Source organism: Fonsecaea pedrosoi (genome assembly GCF_000835455.1).
Source record: "Fonsecaea pedrosoi CBS 271.37 unplaced genomic scaffold supercont1.3, whole genome shotgun sequence".
Classification (NCBI taxonomy): domain Eukaryota; kingdom Fungi; phylum Ascomycota; class Eurotiomycetes; order Chaetothyriales; family Herpotrichiellaceae; genus Fonsecaea; species Fonsecaea pedrosoi.
The window spans coordinates 1,541,610-1,566,089 of record NW_013550613.1 but is presented as its reverse complement, the minus strand read 5'-3'; the positions used below and the strand labels follow the sequence as shown (position 1 = coordinate 1,566,089).

The following is a 24,480-nucleotide window of genomic DNA, read 5'->3' as shown; positions in this document are numbered from 1 at the left end:
CCATCTTCCGCTCTTCTCGACGATCCTCTCGTGCGCCAAGAGGTTCCCATTCCACCTGTTCGAGCTTCTAACGAGACAAGTTGACCAAGCCATTATTCAAGCCATTGAAGACGCCCCGCCCAGCTTCTCGCCCGTTGACCTGCCAGCAAGCTAACAATCGCAGCTCGTTGCCGCCCCCCTTTCGTCCCTACCTACCTTCTCACGAGAATGAGTCGGTCGACTGCTTGCATCGGCTGATATCCCGGTTTAGCAAGAACAAAAATTTGAAATTCACGCAAGCAGAGGAAATTTTTTCTGCACGATCACCTCTGTGGTTCCACCTTGGAACGTCCCGATTTCTCATCGACTCGACGTCTTCCTCTCCGATTCCGATCGCCCACATGTCCATCTTGAAGCTTTCCGCGATCGACTCTTTGCAAGCTCGTTTCGACTACAGCTACAAGCGCCCAACAAAAGACGGTGGGCTGCACAGTCGGAATACCAAGAAGCTCATTATTACTCACTCGGGAGTATGCATCAGATAAAGAAAGCTGATCCGAGCACAGCTCGCAAGACAATTGGACCGGGATCCACAAGATTAGATCACAAGCTATTGAGCCTAACATTCAAAATTTATCTGATCAATCATTTGCTGACACCACCTCAATCCTCCATATTCTTTACTCGCATTGTTCGACAAACCGACGAAGCAGTCTCTCCCTGTGACGGTATGGCGTCTCTCTCCAATACCTTTGCGAGGTCGGATTTCTTTTCCCATCGAGATGCGCGGGTGATCGCAGGCCTTAATCCCTCAACGGGCTAGAACACCGCTTTGGCCGACCAGCTTGGCGACGAACAAGCATCAGCTTGTTCTGACTTGGTATGCTCTGGACCACTTCTGCCAAGGTAACGACCAGCGTCCAAGCTCTTTCTTTACAGGTGGGATTGTTTTCGTCTCGGCTGTTCGCCTTACGACTTGCATCGCTCTCCACCGTCAAGGCCCAATGAGCCCGCCATTTGGTCGAAATCCATCAGACCACAGAAAATTTGACCAGTGTTTCTTTCTTGCCGATCTGGTATTATGAGTGATAATCTTATCAGATCGTTCACCTGATGCTTCAATTTTTTCTCCCCGCCGCGTCGGAGCAGCATCGGAGCGGCATTGATGGTGGCAGGGTCGTTCGACATGTTTGTCAAGTTTTTCCGCTTTGCCGATAGATGGGCGTCCGGACCCTCGCCTTTCAAAACATCTTATCTGATAATTGATGCTCGATCTCTCTCCTTACTCTCAACGAGCACATCTCCAAGCCAGGCATCATGGCTCTGTCTCTGTCAAACCTCCTCTTTGTCTGCGCAGCCTTCTTGCTGTCGTTCGCCTCTGCAGCGACTCGCGTGTATAATTTCACCGCTGGCTGGGTGAACACAAATCCCGATGGCATGTTCGAGAGGCGCACCATTGGCATCAATGGCCAGTGGCCGTTGCCTCGCATCGAGGCCGACGTGGGAGACAGGGTCATTGTCAATCTGACCAACGATCTAGGGGATCAGTCTACCTCCATTCATTTCCACGGGCTTTACCAGAATGGCACCAATCACATGGACGGCGTCGCCGGTGTGACGCAGTGCGCGGTCCCCCCTGGCTCCAGTTTTGTCTACGATTTCAATGTATGCAGAACCTCCCGCCTCAAGATACGTGGCCCTGGACTAACATTGGGATCAGGTCACTCAACCAGGCACATATTGGTACCACTCGCATGCAAAGGGACAGTATCCAGATGGATTCAGGGGGCCCCTGATCGTCCACGACCCGGAAAACCCCTATGCAGACGAGTACGACGAGGAGTTGGTGTTGACGCTCTCGGACTGGTACCATGAACAAATGCCCGTGCTCATGAAAAAGTTCATGAGCGTAACCAATCCTACGGGAGCTGAGCCAGGTAAGCTGGAATCGAATGCTTGCTATAATTCGTCCTTAGGGCTAACGATATGGTAATAGTACCGCAATCTGCTCTGATGAACGACACCCGCAACCTCCAAATCCCCGTAGAACCAGGCAAGACGTACTTCTTGCGCATCATCAACATGGCCGGCTTTGCTGCTCAGTATTTCTGGATAGAGGGCCACACTTTCCGCATCATCGAGGTGGACGGCGTCTACACTGAACCCGCCGAAGCCAGCATGATTTACTTGACCGCGGCGCAGCGGTACGGTGTTTTGCTCACCACCAAGGACAACGCGGACGAGAACTTTGCCATCATGGGTTCCATGGACCAGGATTTGTTCGACGTGATCCCCGAAGGGCTGGATCCCAACGTGACGAGTTTCTTGGTCTACGACGCGGAGAAACCACTGCCGGAGCCCAAGTTTGTGGACGAGTTTGACCCATTCGATGACATGGAGCTTGTCCCGACCGACGGAGAGGAGCTGCTTGAAAATCCGGACTTGGTCGTGCAGCTCGACGTGGTCATGGACAATCTCGGCGACGGAGCAGTAAGTCCCTTACCAAAACCCCCGTCCTTTTTTTCCCCCCTCGCGAAGCCCTTGCCTTTCACCTTTTCCACGCCCTGCATATCTAAGCGCGATACTGACATGCATGGCTTGTTTTGTCTAGAACTACGCATTCTTCAGCGGCATCACCTACACCGCCCCCAAGGTGCCGTCTCTGTACACGGCGCTGAGCACCTCGGACCTCGCCGCCAACCCCATCGTGTACGGGTACAACACGCACTCGTACGTGCTCGGCCACAACCAGATTGTCGAGATCGTGCTCAACAACCAAGACCCCGGCAAGCACCCCTTCCATCTACACGGGCACGTCTTCCAGGCCGTGGTGCGCGGGCCCGAGGAGTCGGGCGACTGGGACCCCAACGTGGTGACGAACGGCAGCTTGGTGCTCCCCCGCGTGCCCATGAAGCGGGACACCATCCTGGTCAGGCCCAACGGCCACATCGTGCTGCGGTACCGGAGCGACAACCCCGGCGTGTGGTTGTTCCACTGCCACATTGAATGGCACGTTGACTCGGGCTTGGTCATGACGTTTGTCGAGGTACGTTTTAAGCTCTCTTCTTTTTCTTTTTTTCTTTTTCTTTTTTTTTTTCTGTTCCCTGTTTGTTTCCTTTCCCGCCTTTCCCTCTATTCTACTCTTGGCCCCGAAAAAAGGGAAAAACACAAAAACAATCTGATTTTGACGTGATATCCTGATAAAACTGACTGACACCCGTATGTACATGTATTAGTCCCCCCTGACCCTCCAAAACACCCTCGCCGGACGGATTCCCGAGGACCACCTGGCGGCGTGCGCGGCAGCGAACCCACCGGTCCCGACGGCCGGCAACGCGGGCGCCAACACGGAGAACTTCCTTGACCTGACGGACGCGCCGGCGCCGCCGGACCCGCTCCCGGACGGATTCACGACAAAGGGCATCGTGGCCATGACGTTCAGCATCCTCGCGGGCCTGCTCGGTATCGCGACCATCGTGTGGTACGGGCTCGGCGAGATCAGCACCATCGAGGCCGCGCGCGAGCAGGCCAAGATCCAAAAGGCCGCGGCGGAGCGGGGCGTCATCTCGCGCACCACCTCGGCCGCCTCGTCCGCGGCTCATCCCGCCCTCTTGTCTAGCGGCGTGGGAGGGGAAAATTCCGCACATGCGGGTGCTGACGGCACCACCACGACACCGGCCAAGTGATCTTTCGTGCGGGTAGCGGTCATGACCTGAGGGACGCAAGCAGGTAGGCCTCGCGCGAGAGAGACACACAGAGGCATACAGACACATACAAACACACAAACAAACACACACATATGTCTAGAGTGTGCCGAGAGGAAGGTTGAGAAGAGGAAAGGGGGGGAGGGAATCAAATCAGCGTAATTCATGTTCTCCTGTCATGGACATATCTAGACGCATGCGGCGGCTGGGGTCTCTTCTCGATAATTTGAGCCTCATACCTTCTCGTATGTTCATAATCGTGACGCCTTGATTTCTTTCCCCACGAGGCACGCAACAAATTTATATTATTCAACCAGAGGTTTCCTGACTTAAAGTAACCTGATCTGTGACCAACATGCCAGCAATACTTGCGCTGGTCAACGTAGAGAGTACCCCAGAGAACAAAGCCGAGAGCGCGACGCGAGAAACGTCGCCGGCCCGAGAAGGAGCGATCTGACTGAGCACGCCGATCTGGGTTCCGAGGGAGCCGAAGTTGCCAAACCCTGTAATGGAGGATATTAGCATCATTCCAAGGACAAATACGTCGATCATACGAATGCCTGGTTGCTGACCAGCGCTTCACGTGTTGGGAAACTTACCGCACAATGCGTACGTCGCAATCAGCTTGGACCGCGGGCTCATGTTGATATACTGTGCCTCGCTCGTGAGAGAGTTGTACGCCACAAATTCGTTGGCGACGACCTTGATTCCAATGAGTTGTCCCACTTTCAGCAGATCATCGCGGGGCACACCCAAAAGGAAGGCGACAGGGTAGCAGATGTATCCCAGGATCAATTGGAGGGTCAGGTATGGGCCTCCATCTTGGGTAATGTTGATATATCTATTCCAAGAGAAAGGACAAGTTAGTCGGTCGGAAGGTCAGAAACAGGATTTATCCGACCCTTGATGAATCGGTATAGGGAGACAACTTACCTTCCCCACCACCCTAGAAGAGCGTTGATCAAGCCGATCAATGCGATAATGCAGAGTAAAGTAGCCACGATCATGCCAGCGATCTTGATACCGAGCCAAGCACCGTTGGCAAATGCATGCAAGGCATTGGTTGCGCGATGTTCATCGTCATCAGGAATGACCACCCGGCCTGAGGTGATGGTCTCCTCTGTTTCCGGGTATCGCATCTTTGACACGGCCAGGGACGCCGGGATTGACATGATACAAGAAGACACCAGAGCCTGGGGATTCAATCCCAACCCGATATATGCTACCAGCACGGAGCCAGCAATGGTAGCAAAACCAGAACACATGACTTGATGAATTTCTGCCAGGGTCAAGTGAGGCACGAACGGCCGCACCAGCATGGCAGATTCTCCCTGTCCAATGAAAGGAGAAGCCGCTGCCACGACAGCTTCAGCACCGGAGACACGCAAGCTCCAGAAGAAGAACACGGCAAACTTGCCAATGAACCATTGCAGGATACCCAGGTAGTAGAGGACCTGTACAAAGGCAACGAAGAAAATGATCGGTGGCACGACTCCCGTCAAGAACCAGTGCAGATCGATGACACTGTCCGCCGTCAAAAACGAGGTACCCTGATCTGCGAATCCTAGTAGCTGACGAGCGAGGAAGGAGATGAAGTTGAAAATATCGTAACCAGCTTTTGTACGGAGCACAAACACCGCAATGACGAACTGCGTCAACATGCCACCGATCACCGTGTGCCAGCGAATCTTGCGGCGGTCACGCGAAGTAAGCCAGAGGAGAGCTAACATGACGGCGAGCCCCAGGAGGGAAATGGCACGGTTTCCACGGGTGTTATCAGCAGATTCCTCTGAAACGAAAGATCCAACCAGGATGGTAGCCAGAGCAACCAGCGCAGCAAGCCAGATGCGGAGCTTCTCTGGGATTGCCTGGTAGACTTTGACACCCGTGTTGTTCCAGATAAAGTGCATTGGTTTAGTGATGATGGTGATTGGAACCCAGAAGAAGATCAGGCGCAGAGTGATGGCGAGGTAGAGGAGGAACGGAATCAGCCAGCCCAAGTCGTGACGGTGCAGAACCAACCCAGCAATCCACCATCTGCGACAAAAGATCAGGGGGGATAATAATGATGACGAGGACGACAGAACTCACCCGGTGAACAGCAACCAAATGAAGAGGTGGACGAGGATCTTGTATTTCGAATATACTCTTGAGAGACGATGCTGTTTCCCGTCTTCCTCAGAACCGTTGGTCGACACCCGCGCGGGATTCACATCTCCTTTCTCAGCATCATCCATGGTGATGAAATCCTTTTCATTGACCGCGTCCGAGGGATGGCGGAGCTGGTGCTTCACATAATCTTGCGGATTTTTGCCAGCGACATGCTGGTCGATGGTGGTGCCGTCGGCATAGAGGACCTCGTCGTGGCGCCCACTTAACGAGGGGCGGCCGTGATGGAGGTGCTTGTGCTGATGCTCGTGGGAGTAATGTAGAGCCAAATCCGGGTTCTCGTCAACGTCCTTCTGCAACGAAGGGTTATGACCATGAGCGGGAATGTCGTGGTGCGTCCTTCTGCGATCCCCAATCTCGGCCGGCGCATCGGTAGGGTGCATCTGGACAGCGTCGTCGTTGATGCCCTTGACCTCTTTTGGGTCGACGGGGGCTGGATTCGAGCTCATCCTGTGGGCTGTCTCCGCTCGTGTTTGTCGTCCAGGTACTTGGTGAGCACAGTGGATCGCAGAAAAGAAAGAGCGACCAGGAGGACTGGGACGAAGGCGACAAAAGTGATCAACCACGGAGACATGATGGAGTCGGGGTATTAAATTATCTTTTGGTTTTTTTTCCCTCTTCCCTTGTTCAGACTGTGCGCTGCGCGTGGGTGGTGAGCACCAATGCTGCAGGGTGTGATCTTCCAGAAATCCGTAAAAGGATGGTAGCTCCGGCGAGCTTGCAGGGGCAAGGCCGGCTGGAACTGTGCGAATCTCAATGCAGGGAGTGGATCGTCGAGGTAATAGTGGTGATCTGCTTGCCGAGGACAAATCTATAGAGGAGGAGGAAAGATGAGTGGTGGGATGCCAGCGGAATGGATGGAGGGCGTGGGTGGCTCGACGCCACCGATGGACCAAATGTTACAACGCTACGAGGCTTGGCATTGTCGCAGTTGGAGAAGCGCCGTATCTCATCGCCTGCGCCGACATGCCTCTCGTTGGCCATTCTGCACCAATTTCTCAATCTCAGCCTTGGAATCGACCTGCTCAAGGAGGGTCATCCAGAGCATCCTGCGCTTGACTATCAGGCCAAGCAATGTCAGAGGAGTTTGCCAAGTGATAAGAGAGGGCAAGGAGGGATTCCACTGTCCAGTTTTGGAGGCTTACCAGCGCGATCGCTTCGTCCGATGCAACATGGCTGTCATGGGGCTGACGGTTCCTCGACCCTTCCCATCGAATCAAAGGCGTCTCATCTTGGACATGCCCTGGTCAGCAGTTGTCTCCCAATCCACACTTCGGTCGCCTCCGCTTTCTGGGCGAGCCCAAGGATTCCTGGCTACTCCATCTTGTGCCCCAAGGTGGACAACGAGGGCACCAACAAGGGAGGGCGCACGGGCGATAGACGAACCCTCGTATACGCGGTTACACTTGCCACAATCTGGACAGTCCGTGCTTGCAGCCTCGGCCCCTTCCAGATGCTTACCTAGCCGCCCACTACTACGACGAGTACTCGGGACGGACGAACTCCAGAAGAATGCACAATTTCCTGGCCGAGATAGCAGAAATGCCGACTACTCCTTTCTCCCTGTATGAGCAGAAGTAGATAATATCTTTGCGTAACTGTCGGTGGAGTTGGCTTTTCTCGCCACAGACCCTTCATCTGCCAAACTCCTCGCTATGAACGAAAGTCACGACATTAAAACACACTATTTATGGCATGCCGGAAGCACATGCGAAACATGAAATATCCCACGCAGGTCCCGTCGGCACTCAGAGCTCGCTTCCTAACAACGACCCCTGCAACGCCTGAGGACCCTTGTTCTCGCCTCGCGTGCTCAAAATCCCGAACCGCAGAAACACTTCGGAACATGTGACCAGGATGGAGATCACGATCAAGACGATGATGATCCAATTGATCCGCGACATCTTATCATCGGAAATGTAGTCTGACAAGACCTCAGTTAAGTCGAGGAACACACGACAGCGTTCGTTGAGGATCTGAATTCGAGGTTTGATTTCAAGATACTCGCGTACCGCGTTGTATAGTGGATGTAAGGTGGGCTCGCTATCCCAGATCAAATTGGGTACGTCGAGGACATTCGATGCTAGATGGTTGCAAGAGTTAGCGCACATGTCACCCAGCAGATAAGGCGAAAGGTAACCTTACACAAGTTGACCTCGACTCGGCTCTTATATAGTCCTCCAAGCAGCTTGATCACTTCTTCTCGTTTCAGACCCAGCTCTCCTGTCTTGGCCAATTTGCCAGGGACATCTTTCGCAGCCTCCATCTGCGCAGCCATGGTTTCCTCAAAGAAGCTTAGCTTGGTGCTCTGGGCAATGGCATGGCTGATGGCCAACTTGATCATATGGTCGCCACTGCGAAGTGTGATCATGTCGTTGTATACTCGAGGCCGCAGAATCTCATTGTTGTATTCGAAGTGGAAGTCTTCCGTCTCAAAGTCTTCCTCGTCTAGAGCATTCATGGTAAGGGTGATCGGCGACACGACGTTGGTCTTCTGATCAACAATCGTGGCAAAGGCAAAGTCGGCCAAGACATCTTTCTCCTGCTTCTCGCTAAAATTCCAGAAGACGACCACCCCATAGCTGAAGACAAACATTTCTGCGAATCGGTATGCATCGGGAGGGAGACTCGCGCCTGGACTGTTCGACCTTTGTGAATGGTCACTCTCTCTCCATTGCCCATTGAGTCGCGGCCGTTCCAAGTTGCTGGAGTCACCTGAATTTGACTCAACAGGCTGCTCATCCGGCGTGTAATTTCCTCTCACGGAATGTTGTTCTTCTTCCTCTGCGTAATATGGTTCACTGTAATCTCTTTGCTCGCTGCGGGCAATCTCTTCATCTAGGACTGTTCCACCTTTAGCGCTCTGGACTGGCGGGCTGCTTCGGATCCGGTATCCTTCATTGCCGGGTAGCAGGGGCAGATGATATGCGCAGTACAGGCAATCGTCATAGAGCTTAGCTCTGGCTCCATGGCGTTGCCTAACAAAGGTCGCCGTTGACTGCAGTTTATATGCTTGAGCTGTGCAGTAGGCCGTGACTCGCGGGAGCTCCTTTTCCGTACGCCTTGCTTTGGGTAATCTCTCTGCATAACTTTTGACACCTTCTTTCCCGGGTTTGCGGTAATCTTCGTCGTCCCTTGGTGGGCCTTTATCGGCGTCGGGCGCAAAATCACCCTTCTCTTCTTCCTCCTCAACAGCCTCGGGCAACAGAACCAGCTTTTCGGACGTTTTGGTGGACCGAGAAGGCAAGTGCGGACCAACATAACGACCAGTGAGTCTCGGATCGACAGGTCTACCTGAGTTGGTACGAAAGGCTCGAGGTCTTTGGGGATGTCTATTGTGAGCAGAAGGGACGTCGGACGCATATTGCAGGACGCTATCAACGGTGATGAACCGAGAAGGCTGCTGTCTTCGGGCCTGCGGGAATGGCCGGGTTTCGCGAGGATCAGAGACCTGTTGCAGCTCCATGTCAGTTATCGCCTCAGCCAACATTCTCGAGGCGGCGGAGATGAGATCATGTTGAGGGAAACGCACCAAAACGCTGGGCCCTCTTCTGGCCGTTGAGCTCGGGGGAGCCATATTGCTGCTGGTCGCGACTACCACAAGAGAGTAGTGATAGGTGTCTAGGGAAGAGGAAGCAGTATTTGTCGGAGTGCAGGAGTGGGTGAGAGCGAACGATAGAACCTCAGGTCGTCCAACCTACCGTACAAACTCCAACATGTCAGTGGTTCGTCATTCCGGGCTCCTCTTCCGCGAACGAACCACGCCAAGACGTTCAGCCAGCACCAATCAGCCATTAATTATCTCAGTGGGTCCAGATGATGTTGGGACACCGAGGAACTTACGGGGACCATCATGCTGGGCAAATGCACTGGTTATTCGGTCGGCTCTCAAACCCTCCTGGCATTATAGAAGTGAGCATACTTACCTCGTCAACAGCAATATATGGAGGGCTCTGCTGCTGGTTGAACGAGGCATGTCACTTGTTCCGTAATGTACGAAGCCTGGATGCGTTTGGGAGTATATAACCAAGCTTCCCACTAGCGAGTCCCCAGAGCTACGTACGACTCCAACAATCAGATAGCTGGATTATACAATCCCATGGCTGTTTAGCGCCTTTCGAGGGTGCCACGTTGAAGAGTACCATGGCAAGCCACCTCAATCAATACCATCCAAGACGTCAGCGACCGAAGCCGACGGAGCGTCTTCATACAATTTCTGGCGGGCTTGATCGGCCAGTGTGCCCTGAGGACCAGTCTTTTCCTCGCGTCGATTGAGAAATGACAGATATGTCTGCCAGATCACCGCGAAGAAGCCAGAGAAGGCAAACCGGAGGTGGGCGGGTACAAGGGTGAAATTCACCGCCGTAACGGCAGGCCAGAACTTGGCCGAGCTCACCACGCTTTCTGGCACGGCCGAAACGATGCGGTGAATAACCACCGAGGGCGCTTCGCCTGTCAATAGCGCTTGCATACCGAAGAAGTATGTGTTGAAGATTGGTGCAAAGAAAAACTGTTGAATAGCAACCTTGACTGCTATCGATGTCCATTTCGAGGCGTAGTTGAAGTGAGTGCCCAAGAAGAGGAACCTTGTGACCAAGACAACGTCAATATTCTGCTCTACCCTTAATGTTGAGTGTCTGTCGCTGGGGCTTACCATTTATAACCAGGAATCGAGGCTAGGCCACCCACTGTGATCATTCTCAATGTCCGCAGCCCATCATATGGCTCTCCTCCGACCTCTTGGGCAAGCAGGTCACCACAGAGATATGTTGCTAAAGATGTTGCCAGGGCGATACCCAGCGGCCTCCGTCTCTGCAACCGGCTGAACCAGGAGAAAAAGTCCTTCACAGGACCCAGCCGGTGATACCAAAGCGGACTAGGGACGTCAATAACGGAAGCTTCGGTCGAGTGTGGGACTTCTGTGACTACTTGGTTAGGAGTATGAGGAGTCTTCTGCAACTCGGCTGTCTTGATCTGATCTTTGGTAAAGACGTTCCTGCTGAAGCTTCTGTATCGAGGAAAGGGATGCTGCCGGCAAATCCGCCCCAGCGACCGAGGTATCATGGTGACAGGGGAGACACTTGGAAAAGGGCTGTGAGCCTGGATGCTGCTAGACAATTACATTGCAGAGATTGGTGAGGCACAGTGTAGATGGCGTGATAGTCTTAATTCTCGAAGCTCCCCGATTCATAGAATGTAAAAATGGGAGAGGCAATCTATTACCAAGTCTGGCGAGAGATGTTGATGTTCTTTGGTGGTTAAAACACTCAATCTCCAGTTGTGACGTGAACGATGCTGGTGATGCCAGAAGGAAGAATGACGTCACAGGCACATTCCATGCAAATGCTACTACTTACGAGGAAAAGGAAACGTCGAGATCTATGGATATAAAGTGGCTTTCACTTGATTTGAAATCGTGTAATATTACAACATATATGTGTTTTTGAAAAAGGAAATGTCTCCATCGGAGCTTTTTCCTGCGGATTTTCTTTTCAGCCCAGGTCCACCAAACCGTGTGCCCAAACTCTTCATTTTTTTCGGGGGGCATTACTTTTCAAGTTGCTCAACCATTTTCTAGCCTTGCGGGTTCTCACGAAAGTCGGGTTTTTGGCCGAGTACACTCTGATCTGGGCCCTATGAGTCTTTGTTAGTGTCGACGGACCCCGAACGGGGCCAAAGAGTAGAGTCGCTCACGATACCCGCCATGTCCGTCCCACGCAAGTGTGCATCAGAGATGTCACCAGAGGGTCCGCCATACTTGGACTCATACTGCTTCAGCTCCCCCTGACGTATCTCGTCGCCGTCATATCCAATCCGGGGGTCCACCTTGTTCAGCACTTCGGACTCGTGCCTTGGGATTGTGCTGGTCCGACCAAAGGACGGGCCTCCAAAGGTATTGGGTGCTCGGTCTAGCTCTTGACCCTTGCCACTCCCAATTTCGTCTCTGCCGCGGGTTCCTGGCTCATTCCCATTTTCGGCGTGGGAGGTCAGCGAGTCCGAAGCTTCAAGTTTGTCTCTCAAGGCGCCTTGGTCTGCTCCCAAACCAGACATTCCTTCGCTTTTTGAAACCTTCAACTTGTCGAGAAATGCAGACATGTTGAATACAGACAGGAATTGTAAGTGTCCTGGGAGAATATAGGGTTCACAATGAAGATGTTCAATGCCACTTCCTACCTTTTAGGCTATTGTGTTCTCTGACGCGACCAACCTCGATGTATTTGAAAGGGCCGTGGACTGTAAATCCTGGAGACGTCATAGGGGTCAGCCCCTCTGTTGTTACGAGAGACCGTTATGGCCGTTGATATCAATCACTCGATCTCCAATAGGGAATGCAGCATCTGGTAGCTCACAAAGGCCTTGGATTGGTTGTCCCTCGACTCGTTGATAAGCTTCGCTGCTCCCGTATGACAGGGCTACCCTGGGTTTGCCGATCTCTACACAATGAGGTGGAGAAGATTTGCTGATGTGTGTTCATGCTAGTGAGAACTTGTACCTGATCAACACTAGCCATCTAGTACTGTAATAATGGCTGGTGATGGAGTAGCCACAAGTACTCGGTATGTAGAAGCACGAGTCGGTTTTATATCCGAGGCAAATCCCGGAAGGTCTTGGCGTTCCAAGCCGGATACGGATTTTTGGTTTCCCCGATGCGGCTCGCCTGAATCCGGATTGGGATTCGTTACTCCATATCGAACCTCGATTGTGGGGATTCTGATCCCATTCTTCCAGAGCCTTCCTTTCTCTCCTGTATCACTGTATCAATGGCAGCCTTGGACTGTACTTTACCGTGTGTCTGCAATATATATGGATCACTTATGACTGCTATTCGATTACTCTGCTAGTTATGATAGCCTGCGGTTTCGTCCCCGGCACCCAGCTCTCCCATCCTTACAAGTTACATTCCATGTCCCGCATGGCCCTAGACTCTCCAACCGAGTCTACCCGATCAACCACCCCTGTCAGCCTCGATTGTTGCACAGCCTTCAAGAAGCACCCATGCATGCCCAAAATGCCGCAGCCCTGGACAAGCTGCCTGAGGAGATTCTGATTGAGATCCTCGACTACCTCGAACCTCAGGAACTTATCTCCATCCAACTCACATGTTCCACATTGTCCAAGTTGGCACGTGCCAACCCCCTATGGAGGCACAAATGCTTCGAAAAGTCTCCCAGTGCCTCCATGAGGGCCACCAACAGTATCCTCAATACCCTCACGAATGCTTTACAAGGTCTGACTCTCTCAGAGCGCCCACGTCAATCACGCGTATCGCCTTCGAATGGTCACGTGCCGGAACGGCTTGGTGAAAGCGCTCGTGCTCGGGCAGTCAATCAGTGGGATCTCTCAGGCAAAGGCGAAAGGGTGGATTGGTACTCAGAGTACAAGGCTAGATATGCTCCCCTGAGCGTCGACTGGCTTGCCCACGACCCCACAAGACACCTGGAGATCAGAGGTGTCGCTCCTCTCGCCGCGACTGATCAGATGGTTGGGTATTTGGAGGACGGAAGTGTCTGCATCTGGGATCTCGGTCGGTGTGCCTCGGGAAGGAGGAAATTTCGAGAGCTGGGACGGAGCAAGCCATCCATCCTCTTCGCCGACGCCAATCAGCCAAGCGAGACTCTGGTGGTGGACTGTGTGAGTACCTTCCCATCACAACAAAAGGCGTTCGTCGCTGTCGGCAACGTGTTGAACGAGATCGATCTCAACACCCTGTCCGTGGTGTCGCACGCCAGGTATCCCTTCCAAATCACCGCGTTATCGCAGTCAGCGTATCCGGAACTGCCGATGACGGTCGGCACTCAATGGAGCGTTCATATTGTAGACCCACGAATCCCTGTCATTCCGACCTCTCCCTCTTCTCACGAACGAGCGGATGAAGTGCCATGCACGCCAGGACGGTCTACGGCAATCCTCCCCGATATGTCGGGAGATTCGTCAATGTTACCTGCCATCTTTGGCACGTCACCTTCACCCCTGTCGACGTCCAGCACGGGCCCGTCGACACATTCTTCCGGGTCACCTAGCTGGCGCCCTTCTCATCGCCTACAGAATCCCCAGTGGATGGGCTATGCGCGAGTCGAGCCGGGGCCGCTCTCGATTCTGCACCACGCCGAGAACGAGATTCTCCTGTGCGGTAGATTCCCCAGTATACTATCCTACGACCGTCGATTTTTCCCCCGTCTCCAATACGTCATCCACTCCAGCGCCAGCCTCTCATCGCTGGCGTCGATACCCTATCCACCGGCCGGAGCGTCACCCAACGTGACGGGCGACGCCACCCTCATCGCGTGCGGCGAATACAAAGGCCGCGGCTCTCTCGAGTTGTACTCGCTTCCGCACGTCAAGCCCGGACAAAGACAATCCAACCCGGACATCTCCACCAGTTCCAGCCCTTCTGAGGACGACGAGCTCGACATCACCAGGAACCGCAACCTGACCTCCTCCGACGGGCTCTTCAGCTACAAGAACCGCCAGGACGCGGCCAAGTCGAAGCTCCTTTCCGTGGCGTCGCAGGGCACCAAGATCGTCTTCTCCGACTCCGAGGGCGGCCTGAAATGGGTCGAGCGCGACGGTCACAGCCTCGTGCGGCGGTGGAACATCAACGGGTTCCAGATGGGCAGCGGCAGCCCGAACCACGCCATCGCGGCCTCGGCTTCGGTCCACGGCGACGCGGTCGCGCGCAAGATCATCCCGCTGGACGACGACTCGGCGCCGTTCTCGTCCGAGTCGGAGCGCGGCCGCCGCGGCGACGCAGACCTGCTCGTGTGGACCGGCGAGAAGATCGGCGTCGTCACCTCGGACGCGCAGTTCATGGACCACGAGGAAATGGTCCGCGAGATCGAGGGCGATGTCGAAGAGCTGCGCGAGAAGGAGGAGCGCGAGAGGAAGCAGGAAGAGTACTCCAAGATCATGCGCCACGCCCTCGAGAGACAGGCCGACGAGAGGCGCTGGATGAGCCAGTTCAGACTCAAGAGGAGGGATTATTTCTGACACCCCCCCCCCCCCCCCGGCTCCGGGCCGTCCTCATTTCTTTTTTCTCCGGGTTTTCTTTTTTGAGGCGCTCGCGGTACAAAGGGGGTAAGAGATGACGATAGAGCCCGTCAAAAAGACACCGTGCTTTGGAAGATGAAAACAAGAACACCGTGTCGCCTGGTCCGGTCCCCGGTATATTTTGAGACCGTTGCGGTTTGAAAAAGACTAGACACGTATATATAGCTCTCTCAAGCTCCCAGCTATTGGGCCTCTCCCATACCCCTTTCCAGCCTGATTCAAACAAGTCCAGCGCGTTTCCCCTCCTACAGCCGATGACGTCTAAAGAAAAACAACAAAGCAATATTATGTACAGTGGTAGTCCTTTCCAGGTTCTTCGCGCCATTGAATCGGGAGACTTGGTTGTATTGTTTGTTATACATTACAGAAGCTAGCTACCCGGATTGTGCCACACGACAGACTCGCTCGCTCAATCCCTGATCCTTTCTCGAGACCGATTTCAAATCGACCAGCAGTTCGCGTCATGGTCGAATCGGCTACATTTCCGCCGTGCAGCCCTGAAATGGTCCTTCAATCTCATTAATTTGCTCCCTCACCCGTGCTTACATGCATGTATTGCTTGCCGCTCCGAGAAGCAGTGGAACCTCCAAGGCAGAGAAGAAAGAGAGAAAGAACAAGGAAAAGAAAACAGACTTGACAGGTGAACCCACCAGTGCTCGCCCTTGATGATCACAGCCAGCCGGTCACTCGGACGACCATTGTCAAAGACCCATTTCCACCCATGTTGCAAGTGACGTACATTTCATTCGGATGTCGAGTTTACGAGATGACAGTATCGTATTGATAGCAAAATGGGCCCGCGGTGGTGCTGATCAATTCCCGCACGGCAATAGGCTCCAGCTGAAAGTAGCCCCAGTCTGGTTCGACTGAATCTAGGGTAACTACCGGCGATGGCGGTGTGTTCAGCGCAGTACCCGTTGACCCGTCTAGCTGATCCGCCAGCTCGGGGTAGTTGGTCTGCCAACTCCAGTAGACCTTGTCGATCATGGTATGCAGAGGATACCAAACAGGATCCTGAGCAGATACATGTATACTGTCCATCTGGCCTCCGACGGAGAAATGTGCGCCTGAGTGGATGCCCAGAGAAGAAGACCCGATGACACCGTTGAGAAGGAACTCAAAGTTCGAGGCATTGGTCGCGTGCACGGCAGCAACAAGTTCAGCGGTGTTGGTGTACGTCTGAGAGACGTAAGCATTCAGGTCGCGCATCAAGCAGATCTCGTTGCGAGAGAACGCATCGGCCGGTAGCGTGCCGGTGGCGAGTTGTGTCGGGTCAATGAATTTTAGTGGCGCAATCATGTTTGCGAATGGTCCGGTTGTGACACAACCTCCGCCTGTACCGTGAGGAATGGTCAACTGTGCGCCGAGGGTGATTGGACCTGTATTGTTATAGATTCCGTCACCAGACATGGAGTAATCGGAGCCGTCGAAGATGGGGAATGCGTGGGGGTCAGAAGCCGTGGCGGCAAAGTCCCAGTAAGGGAATGCTCCTGTATAGCCACAGGTCTGTTGCAGGTCGGTCTCATAAAGCCAGAGGAAGTAGCGATGCCAGGTCAAGAAGAAGGCGTCAAGATGGACATATTGTGTGCGGTTCACGTGAATGACGGCATAGTCCATGTATCTGTTGATGGCTGCGGGATATTGAACTGGGTCGAGCTGAGATGGCTGAGCCATTAGACACTTCACGGCGTCCGTGTATGCTTTTCGGTCAGCCGCCGCCATGTTGTTGAAGTCCACTCGAGTTCTGATGTTTTCCGGCGTACATGACCAGTCTCCCCTGCCGATATGTCTCAATGGTGCAGCGAAGGTAAACGAAATGAGCAGCAAGACAGTAATAGTAACGAAGGACAAGAGCGAGCGTGGCATGATGGGCAACCTAAGCGAGAGTGCAGAGTGCCCGTGAAGAGTAGTGAAGGTCAGTATGCACACCAGGGAGATGTGGCAGTGTTCATTCTTGAGTGAGGGAAGAACACATTGTCAGGCAGAGGGAGGACACTCAGATCTAAATACCGGATGTCCAAACCACCACGGTGGTCAGGTAGCACTTGTCGAGTCTCCTCGTCGAGATAGCTGATTGACTTACAGCATCTAGCCGAGTGTAAGAAGCAATGGGAGGCGAGATGCATAAATGGCCCATGCATGGAGAAGCTCGTTTAGGTGGTGGGTGCGAAGAAGTGGAGTGTCTGTGATGGAGGTGCGGTTTGCATCGTTGAGAGTCTCGATGCGTAACCGACAGGGGGTCGTTGAAAGAGGTTGGAGGCCTTGACGGCCTGGCAAACTTTGAGCTCACAGGAGCTGAGAGCAGATCCAAGCCATTGTTGGTTAGGTCGGGTCATCTAGAGATGAGCTTAACCATGCTTCATCTTCGCTTTCGGTGGGTCAATAGCGAGACTAGGATGCCTTGACCAGGACAAAAGTCATCGTTGCCGATCAAGGTGGTGTTGTCAATGCGGGGAATGCGATGAGAGCTGCTCTCGGTCGCCCTTCAGACTTGCGTGTCTGGCTGGACCGGATGCTCAGCCTTCCATAGGAAGCTACCCACCTCTCAACTCTGGTCTTTAGCACTCCCGCGTCGCGCCTGAGGAGACCTTTGTATTCTTCCTCTTTGCTCTTTATTAGGGAAGAAAGGTCATTCGTCCTCCCATATACTTCACGCTATAGTCTCGAGCTCGGCATGATGTGTAGGTGGAGACACAGATACTTGCTCAACATCTATTGGGTCTTTGTCGCTCACCCCGAACCGTTCTTGCTGCAGGAGCTAGGTGGTACTGAAACTTGGCGAATGTTAGAGGGCACCTGGCCTGGCCCTCCTTACCGCAGTGTGTTGACTTGTGTCTGCTGGTGGTGGTCGTTGCGTCGGTCTTTGGCAGGCCAAAAGAGATCAGGCAGGTTCCATCAATATGGCCTGAACTTGTCATTGTAAGCCGTCATATGCGCAACATCCACTATTGGATGGATCTTAGCCACCACGTTGTACAGATGATGTGACTTCGATAAGTGGGCGCGAACGCCACCTTGTTCGTTGCCCACCCAAAGCGCAGGACATTCTTTCCTGTAAGTTGTGGATCTCTGTGACATAGAACGTTAGCTGGTGCTGAAATGCACTGGTAATATTGGCTGGGGACGAAACACAGCCCTGTTCTCCCTGACGCAGGCACCCTTGTTGCCATGTTTTCGATGATATGCCGGGAAACACCTTCCTACACCGTGTAATCAGCTCGATTTTCGTTGTTGGATCCCTAGTGGGGTACATGTCGGAGAAATATGCCAACCAGTGGTCTGTGTCACGGTCCTTTGGTTCTGTTTCGCATCATGGCATGTTCCATTAACCCCAGTGACAGCGTCGCAGCGGTGTAGAGCACTACCGAGCGTCATACAAAGATTATGCGCATTCGAATAGCTCTGACGTGCCTTGAGCTGGGGAGGAATGTGTCAGCGTGGCGGAACGCAACGCTACAAAAACCGGTCAAGGAATACCGGTCAGGCAGGCAGTGACACGAGCCAGCCACTTGGAATACTTACGGTGGCGGTGCGCCACATCCGCCATTTTAAGGACCTTAGCACCAGGATCTTTGGAAAAGAGGACTCTGTTGCGGGTAGAGATGCGCGTAGCTGTGGGTGGTATGGAACGGGGTTGGTGATGGGAAGGGCCCTCAAGGAAGAGAGAGCGAATCAGTCGTCCATGATGCGAATTGTCTGAAAAGGAGATTCCGGGTGCTTCGAAAGTCAACTCATTCGCCTTCCCACCTTCTGCGCTGTGTTGTATCGTCCTCAAACTGCGCTGGGATCACATCTTCGTTCCACTGAAGTCGGAGAACTCAGATCCGATAGAAGGAGGAGTGGTCTCAACTCTTCAGACGGTACACACTTCGCTGTGAGCAGACTTGTTGCTAAAACGAATACACCATGTCAGGTCTAGGTGAGCTGGATTATGAATTGCACGACTTTGGGAGAGGCAGCTTTCAGATATGAGACATCGTCAGCAGAAACCCAGGCAATGCACTCAGGAGTAACCCTCGAAATGCCTGAAGATGGAGACTGGATGGCATCTTGCAGATGTGGTTTGCTTCTTGCACGAGGCAGAAGAGAGGAGAGTAGTGAATACTGAATCTTGAATGGCATTATTCACAGATTTCATTCAGCCCCCACGAACAATCATAATCGAGATCGCAATGACAATAGAGAATCACGTGTTCGCAGCTGGACTCGACAGAAGGACGAATGCGCAGGCAGTTTGGCGCAGCCAAAAGGGCAAAAAACCCGAGACCCCGGAATCTGGCAGCAAGAATCTTGAACACCAGGAGGCGCAATATTATTTCTTCATCAAAGGCGCAGGCATTGATCAAGGCATTTTCAGCCCAAGCACAATCCCATCATACTCCTTCATCAACGCGTCTGTCTCGATGGTATATCTTCTCTCGTTCTGTTTCCTCGCGTCCTCATCCTCATCCTCGCCCTCGTCCTCGCCCTGGACTTCCTCCTCTCGACCTTCTCCGGCCGACCAGTGACATGCCGAAACGTGTCGCAGACGAATATATCACAAAGGACAACGGTTCTATAGCCAACAACCCCACCGCAGACGAAAAGCCCAAAATGTCAACAGCAGCTCAACAGGCTCGGCGAAAGTGAGTTGTTTTGTCCAGCATACCTTCGAATCCATCTCTTTGTCGCGCTTATGTTGTTGCCCTCCTGGATTTGATCCCCAGAATTCTCCCATTCCCCTGCTCCGGGTGCCCTGCTCCAGTCGCTTGGCTGCAGTTATCCGTAGGCTTTACGCCCGCCGCCTTCCCTCCGCCTTGACCTTTTCGCATTCTTTCACAAGCCCCTATGATCATCATTTACTAACTTCCTCCCAGAATAGCCACGCCGCGAGGTCGCCTAGGCGCAAACCGCTCCTCTCATCCCTCCTCGTCCTTCGGCGCCTCGAACCCTTTTGCTCAAAGCACAACCCAACAGCAGCCTTTTCCTACTGTGAACGGTGGTGTTGCCTTTGGCACTACCCAGTCCTTTCCACCGGCATCTGCTGGCACAAGCAGTTCCTTCAATTTCCAGCCTCCGCAGGCGAGCTCCTTTACATTCGGTGCGCCGGCCGGTACACCTAATCCTTTTGCAAATGTGAATGGAAGCGCGGACGCGCAAGATATCTCAATGGAGTCACCCCAGAAGAAACCTGCGTTTGGGAGTGCTTTTGGATCAAACAGTTTCACTTTTGGCCAACCAGCAGGACAACAGTCCAGTGCCCCCTTCAGTGGTTTTGGTGGAACTTCGTCTGCAAATACCAACGGTACAAGTTTGTTTGGACAATCTACGAAACCCGCAGAAGCCCCTGCTCCGACGAACCTATTTGCTCAGCCTTCCCAGTCGCAGCCGTTGTTTGCGTTTGGCCAGTCCTCGTCGACGACGGAGCCTCAGACCCCCGCGTTCAGCTTCGGCCAAAGCACTTCTGTTCCACAGAGCCCCTTGCCCGCTTTCGGCACCAAAAAGGATAGCGATACGCAACCTCCGGCCTCAAAATTCGCTTTCGGACAGACCAGTACCGCGTCACAGAGTCAAGGCCCTGGACAATTTAGCTCAAATGTACCAGCGTCCCAAAGCGTTGCTAGCAGTCTCTTTCCCGCAACACCAAATGAGACCACCAATACTGGGTTCCCAAAGTCGACATCTATTGAGTTTTCTTTCGGACAAACCTCTGCTCAGACTCCCTCGATGAGCACTCCCTTCGCTAATCCCGGATCCGCGAAAGCGGAAGAGCCCAAAGCTGCGAGCTCGTTTTTTAGTGCTGGGAACACATCTCAGCCTTCACTCGCGCCGCAGCAGCAAGCGTCATCTCCAGAAAAGCCAGCTGCCTCGGAATCCAGTGCGCAGCCTGTCAACCCTTTCGCTGGTCTCTTCGCCACTGCGAGTGGTTCAACTCCAGCGTTTCCCACATCTAAGCCCGCGTTTAACCTGGGTACAGCGAGTCAGCCATCTATGTCCGTGGCCGAACAACGTGAGACACCCACGACTAAGTCGCCATTCGGCTTTGGGACCACGGCGCAACCTAAGCCTGCCGCGAATGAATCTGAACCGAAGCCGGCGAGTTCAACGTTTAACTTCGGCTCCACAACAGCAGCAACTCCATCAACTGCATCAGCTGTCTTTGGCGGAGCCGGAAATTCTGGGAGATATACTGCTCAATCGGAGACTCCCAAAGCTGGCCCTCCGTTGGGCATTACGCAGGGAGATGCTGCGGCAAAACCGCAGTTCAACTTTACCACCCCGTCAAAGCCTGCCTCTGGTGGGGAATTGTTTTCGGCCTCGAAAGGGCCCGAAGAAGGCAAGGCTACGAGTACAAGCCTTTTTAACAAGCTAAGTAACGCTGTGGAGAGTTCACCCCAGCCTTTTTTCAATGCACAACCCAAAGCTACACAAGAAAAAAGTCAGCCGCAAACAGCGACCACGAGTCTGTTCCCCAGTGCCCGCAATTCTGGTGTGGACAAAGGTGAGCGCTCTGCAGCAACTTCAACGCAATCATCTCCCGCTCCCACCATATTCAGTGGTTTGTCCCAGCCAGGACCTCCACAATCTCAAGTCACGGAAAAGTCAGCATCCACATCTATCAACTTCCCTGCTCCCGCTGTGCGAGACGATCAACCTACAACTGGAGAGCTAAGCCTCTCCGCAGGGGCCGCAGTCGGCGCGGCACAAAAGCCTTCTGAAGGTGCACAGGGATCTGCCATGGATCTTGAGCCAGTGAAGAGACCTGTATACACCAAGGCCCCGTCACGAGTTCCTGGCCACACCACTCCCCAGCAATTTCAGGAGTTTGATCGGGACTACCGTCTTCATTCTCTGAACTACGGTCTCCAGAAAAAGATAGCCACCCTGGACCCGCGTTCGCAAGATTTCGAACACATCATCCGGCATTACGTAGCTGCGCGTGACAGCATTGGCGCATCGCTCGGATTGTTCGTGCGCAACGTCGCAGGGATGAAGAGGAAAGCCGATCGCGTCGATGATCATGAAGAAACCGAGCAAAACAAAAAACCACGAGAAACAAGCTCACAAAACCCACCCAGCTTTGGCTCGCAACTCACTCCTGCGTCATCTGGCCCAAGTGCGCCTGTGGCAAACAATTCTGCAAATGTTAATCAGATACATTCGACCACGGCTGCGATGCTCAAGGACAAAACCTCGACATTCGGATCGAACAGCATATCTGGACCGGCCAATGCAGGATTCAAGCCGAGCGTAAACCCTTTTGCAGGGCTTACCTCGACAGCTACTACGGGTGCGAACCCTTATTCCGGCGCACATCAGATAACGAATACGCCGTCATCCGTACCATCGACGACACCAACGAAACCACCCCCGAAGCCTTCGACTTTTGAGGTTCCCAAATTTGGGGGTGGCAACACCAATTTCCTTGCTGCATTCGGCCAGAAAGCAAAGGCAAATGCTGACAAGTTCGAGAAGGATCTGATTGAAAAGCGCAAGGCTGAAGAGTTCGATTCAGATGAAGACGACGAGGAAACGTTCCGTCAACGGATTGAGGAGGAAACCCGCGCAAAGAAGGCAAAAATTGACGCCGTAGCAAAGGCGGGGTTCAAACCGACATTTGGTTCTAGTACTACCGCACAGCCGTCTAAGGAGCGGGATATTCTCAAAGGTTCCTCTGCAACTTTTATCCCCTCAGCGTCTCCTAATCCCTTTTCCGCACTCACGTCCAAAGGTGTCAGTGTGAAACAAGCGGATTCCGCCGACGCAGAAGAGAACGAGAACAGCGGCTCAAGTCATGATCAAGCCGCCGATAGTGAAGAAGAAGATTCTGATGACGATAGTGAGGGAGAAGAGCCCGAAGATGATCTTCCAGAAGACGACGTTGCCGAAGAAAACGGAGAGGGGGATGATGAAGATGACGACGATAATGATCTGGGGGCTGCCATGGACAGGGCAAAGAACAATCCAAATGCCGGCAAAAGCTTATTCGATCGTATCGAGCCAAACCCAAACAAAGAGAAAGCGACGCCGACGAATGGAGAGAAAAATAACTCGGACATGGAATCAACGACCACACAACCGACAAAGAACTCCTCGTTTCAATCGTCAGCCTTTGGATCTCAAGTCGCAAAATCAACGTCTGAACATTCATCGGGTTCTCTCCTCAGCTCTTCGACTGGTGTATCAACTCCCAAGCCAACAGGCGGGTTCCAATTCACTCCGATAGGAGCAAGTACGACACCTACAAGCGCTCCCGGTGCCTCAATCTTCTCCGGCGGCGCTACCAGACAGGGTCCAGTTCCAGGGGAGGGTTTATTTGGCTCTCGACCAAGTACGCCGAGCAATGCCGACAAGAACCCCAGCCTTGCCAAATCGGTTCTCACTTCCCCAGCAGGGACTGACAATACGTGGAAGGAGGGCGCACCTATCTCTTTCGCAAACGGAGACAAAATTACAAGTGCCCCTATTTTCAAGTTCACGGCGGCTTCTCCAGGCGAAAAGGAGAAGGACTCAGCCACATCCAAGTCGCTCAGTACTCTCTTTGGCACAACTGGACCGGGCTCGCGCGGGTCCGACACACCAAGTTTAGGCTTTCAATTTGGAGCGCCGACTCCGTCACCAGCACCCGGCTATCTGGGTGCCATTTCGCATCTAGGAGGTGGTTCTGTGGCTAGTTCTGTTGTCTCATCCCGCGCCACCTCGCCTGGTCTGACCGATAACGAGTCTGTCGCTACAAATGAAACCGACGAAAGCACCGACGATCCGCAAACCTCTTTAATGGACTCGCGAGCAGGAGAAGAAAATGAGACGTGCCTCTGGGAAGGTCGCTCCAAAGCCCTCATGTTTGTCAACACTGAGGCCGCAAAGGGCACCAAACACACTCCAAACGACTGGAATTCGATGGGCGTGGGCCAAATCCGAGTCCTCAAGAACAACGACAACGATAAAACACGTGTGGTGTTCCGCGTGGAACCCAGCGCTAATATTCTTTTCAATTCCCATCTTGTGGGAAGTACGAACTATGAGAGTGTCCCCAGTAATAAGAGTGGCGCTGTGAGGGGAGCACTGATGTACAAGGGAAATCTGACGCGATTAGTGTTCAAATTGAAGACACCAGAGATGGCGAGTGAGTTGGCGAAGATTCTGGAGCAGAACAAAAGTGCTTGAACAATTCTTGGGAGTGTTTTTTTACTTCTAATACGAGATGGATGGACGGTTGAGCAAGAAAAGGAACATCGCATATACCAGATGCGGAGAAATGCACAGCGATGGAGTTTTGGGAGCCTTGTTTATCAATGTACAGCAACAAGATATCTGTGATATGATGCCACCACATCCAAACCATCGCACGAGACGATATTGTGAATGTGCGCCCCAGGTCAAGTTCGGGTTTTTGAAAGATTTTTGTCTCCTTGTGGCCAACAGGACCAAGTTGACCTTTTGTCTCTCAAAACACTTGATGCTCCCTGAGGTGTTCATTTCGACAATATTGGAGCGATCTGGTTTTTGATGGTAAAACTTGGATTGGGCAGAGAGGAAACGCAGGGCTACATAAGAACGTTGAATAAGAGAGAACTGCTTCCTTGACAAAAATTTTGTT

The 24,480-nt window shown here is 53.1% G+C and overlaps 8 protein-coding genes across 8 annotated transcripts; 3 read left to right on the top strand and 5 right to left on the bottom strand.

Moving 5' to 3' along the window:
* Positions 1 to 1,296: 1,296 nt before the first annotated feature.
* On the top strand, positions 1,297 to 3,665 carry Z517_04450 (uncharacterized protein; the record flags this gene model as incomplete). The annotated part of the gene is made up of 5 exons (XM_013429779.1): positions 1,297 to 1,644; positions 1,700 to 1,916; positions 1,976 to 2,469; positions 2,591 to 3,025; positions 3,216 to 3,665. The coding sequence occupies 5 exons, from the start codon at positions 1,297 to 1,299 to the stop codon at positions 3,663 to 3,665; spliced, it is 1,944 nt and encodes a 647-aa protein (XP_013285233.1).
* Positions 3,666 to 3,992: 327 nt separating this feature from the next.
* Positions 3,993 to 6,301, bottom strand: Z517_04449 (uncharacterized protein; the record flags this gene model as incomplete). Its single annotated transcript, XM_013429778.1, has 4 exons — positions 3,993 to 4,186; positions 4,283 to 4,524; positions 4,617 to 5,720; positions 5,775 to 6,301. The coding sequence occupies 4 exons, from the start codon at positions 6,299 to 6,301 to the stop codon at positions 3,993 to 3,995; spliced, it is 2,067 nt and encodes a 688-aa protein (XP_013285232.1).
* Positions 6,302 to 7,600: 1,299 nt separating this feature from the next.
* Positions 7,601 to 9,429, bottom strand: Z517_04448 (uncharacterized protein; the record flags this gene model as incomplete). Its single annotated transcript, XM_013429777.1, has 2 exons — positions 7,601 to 7,935; positions 7,998 to 9,429. The coding sequence occupies 2 exons, from the start codon at positions 9,427 to 9,429 to the stop codon at positions 7,601 to 7,603; spliced, it is 1,767 nt and encodes a 588-aa protein (XP_013285231.1).
* Positions 9,430 to 10,008: 579 nt separating this feature from the next.
* On the bottom strand, positions 10,009 to 10,916 carry Z517_04447 (uncharacterized protein; the record flags this gene model as incomplete). Its single annotated transcript, XM_013429776.1, has 2 exons — positions 10,009 to 10,438; positions 10,507 to 10,916. The coding sequence occupies 2 exons, from the start codon at positions 10,914 to 10,916 to the stop codon at positions 10,009 to 10,011; spliced, it is 840 nt and encodes a 279-aa protein (XP_013285230.1).
* Positions 10,917 to 11,426: 510 nt separating this feature from the next.
* Z517_04446 (uncharacterized protein) lies at positions 11,427 to 11,948 on the bottom strand (the record flags this gene model as incomplete). Its single annotated transcript, XM_013429775.1, has 2 exons — positions 11,427 to 11,486; positions 11,547 to 11,948. 2 exons carry the CDS (start codon positions 11,946 to 11,948, stop codon positions 11,427 to 11,429), a joined length of 462 nt encoding a protein of 153 aa, XP_013285229.1.
* A 900-nt stretch (positions 11,949 to 12,848) lies between these two features.
* Z517_04445 (uncharacterized protein) lies at positions 12,849 to 14,840 on the top strand (the record flags this gene model as incomplete). The annotated part of the gene is made up of 1 exon (XM_013429774.1): positions 12,849 to 14,840. The coding sequence occupies one exon, from the start codon at positions 12,849 to 12,851 to the stop codon at positions 14,838 to 14,840; it is 1,992 nt and encodes a 663-aa protein (XP_013285228.1).
* An 819-nt stretch (positions 14,841 to 15,659) lies between these two features.
* Positions 15,660 to 16,622, bottom strand: Z517_04444 (uncharacterized protein; the record flags this gene model as incomplete). Its single annotated transcript, XM_013429773.1, has 1 exon — positions 15,660 to 16,622. One exon carries the CDS (start codon positions 16,620 to 16,622, stop codon positions 15,660 to 15,662), a length of 963 nt encoding a protein of 320 aa, XP_013285227.1.
* Positions 16,623 to 19,409: 2,787 nt separating this feature from the next.
* Z517_04443 (uncharacterized protein) lies at positions 19,410 to 24,047 on the top strand (the record flags this gene model as incomplete). Its single annotated transcript, XM_013429772.1, has 2 exons — positions 19,410 to 19,525; positions 19,757 to 24,047. 2 exons carry the CDS (start codon positions 19,410 to 19,412, stop codon positions 24,045 to 24,047), a joined length of 4,407 nt encoding a protein of 1,468 aa, XP_013285226.1.
* Between the last annotated feature and the right edge of the window lie 433 nt (positions 24,048 to 24,480).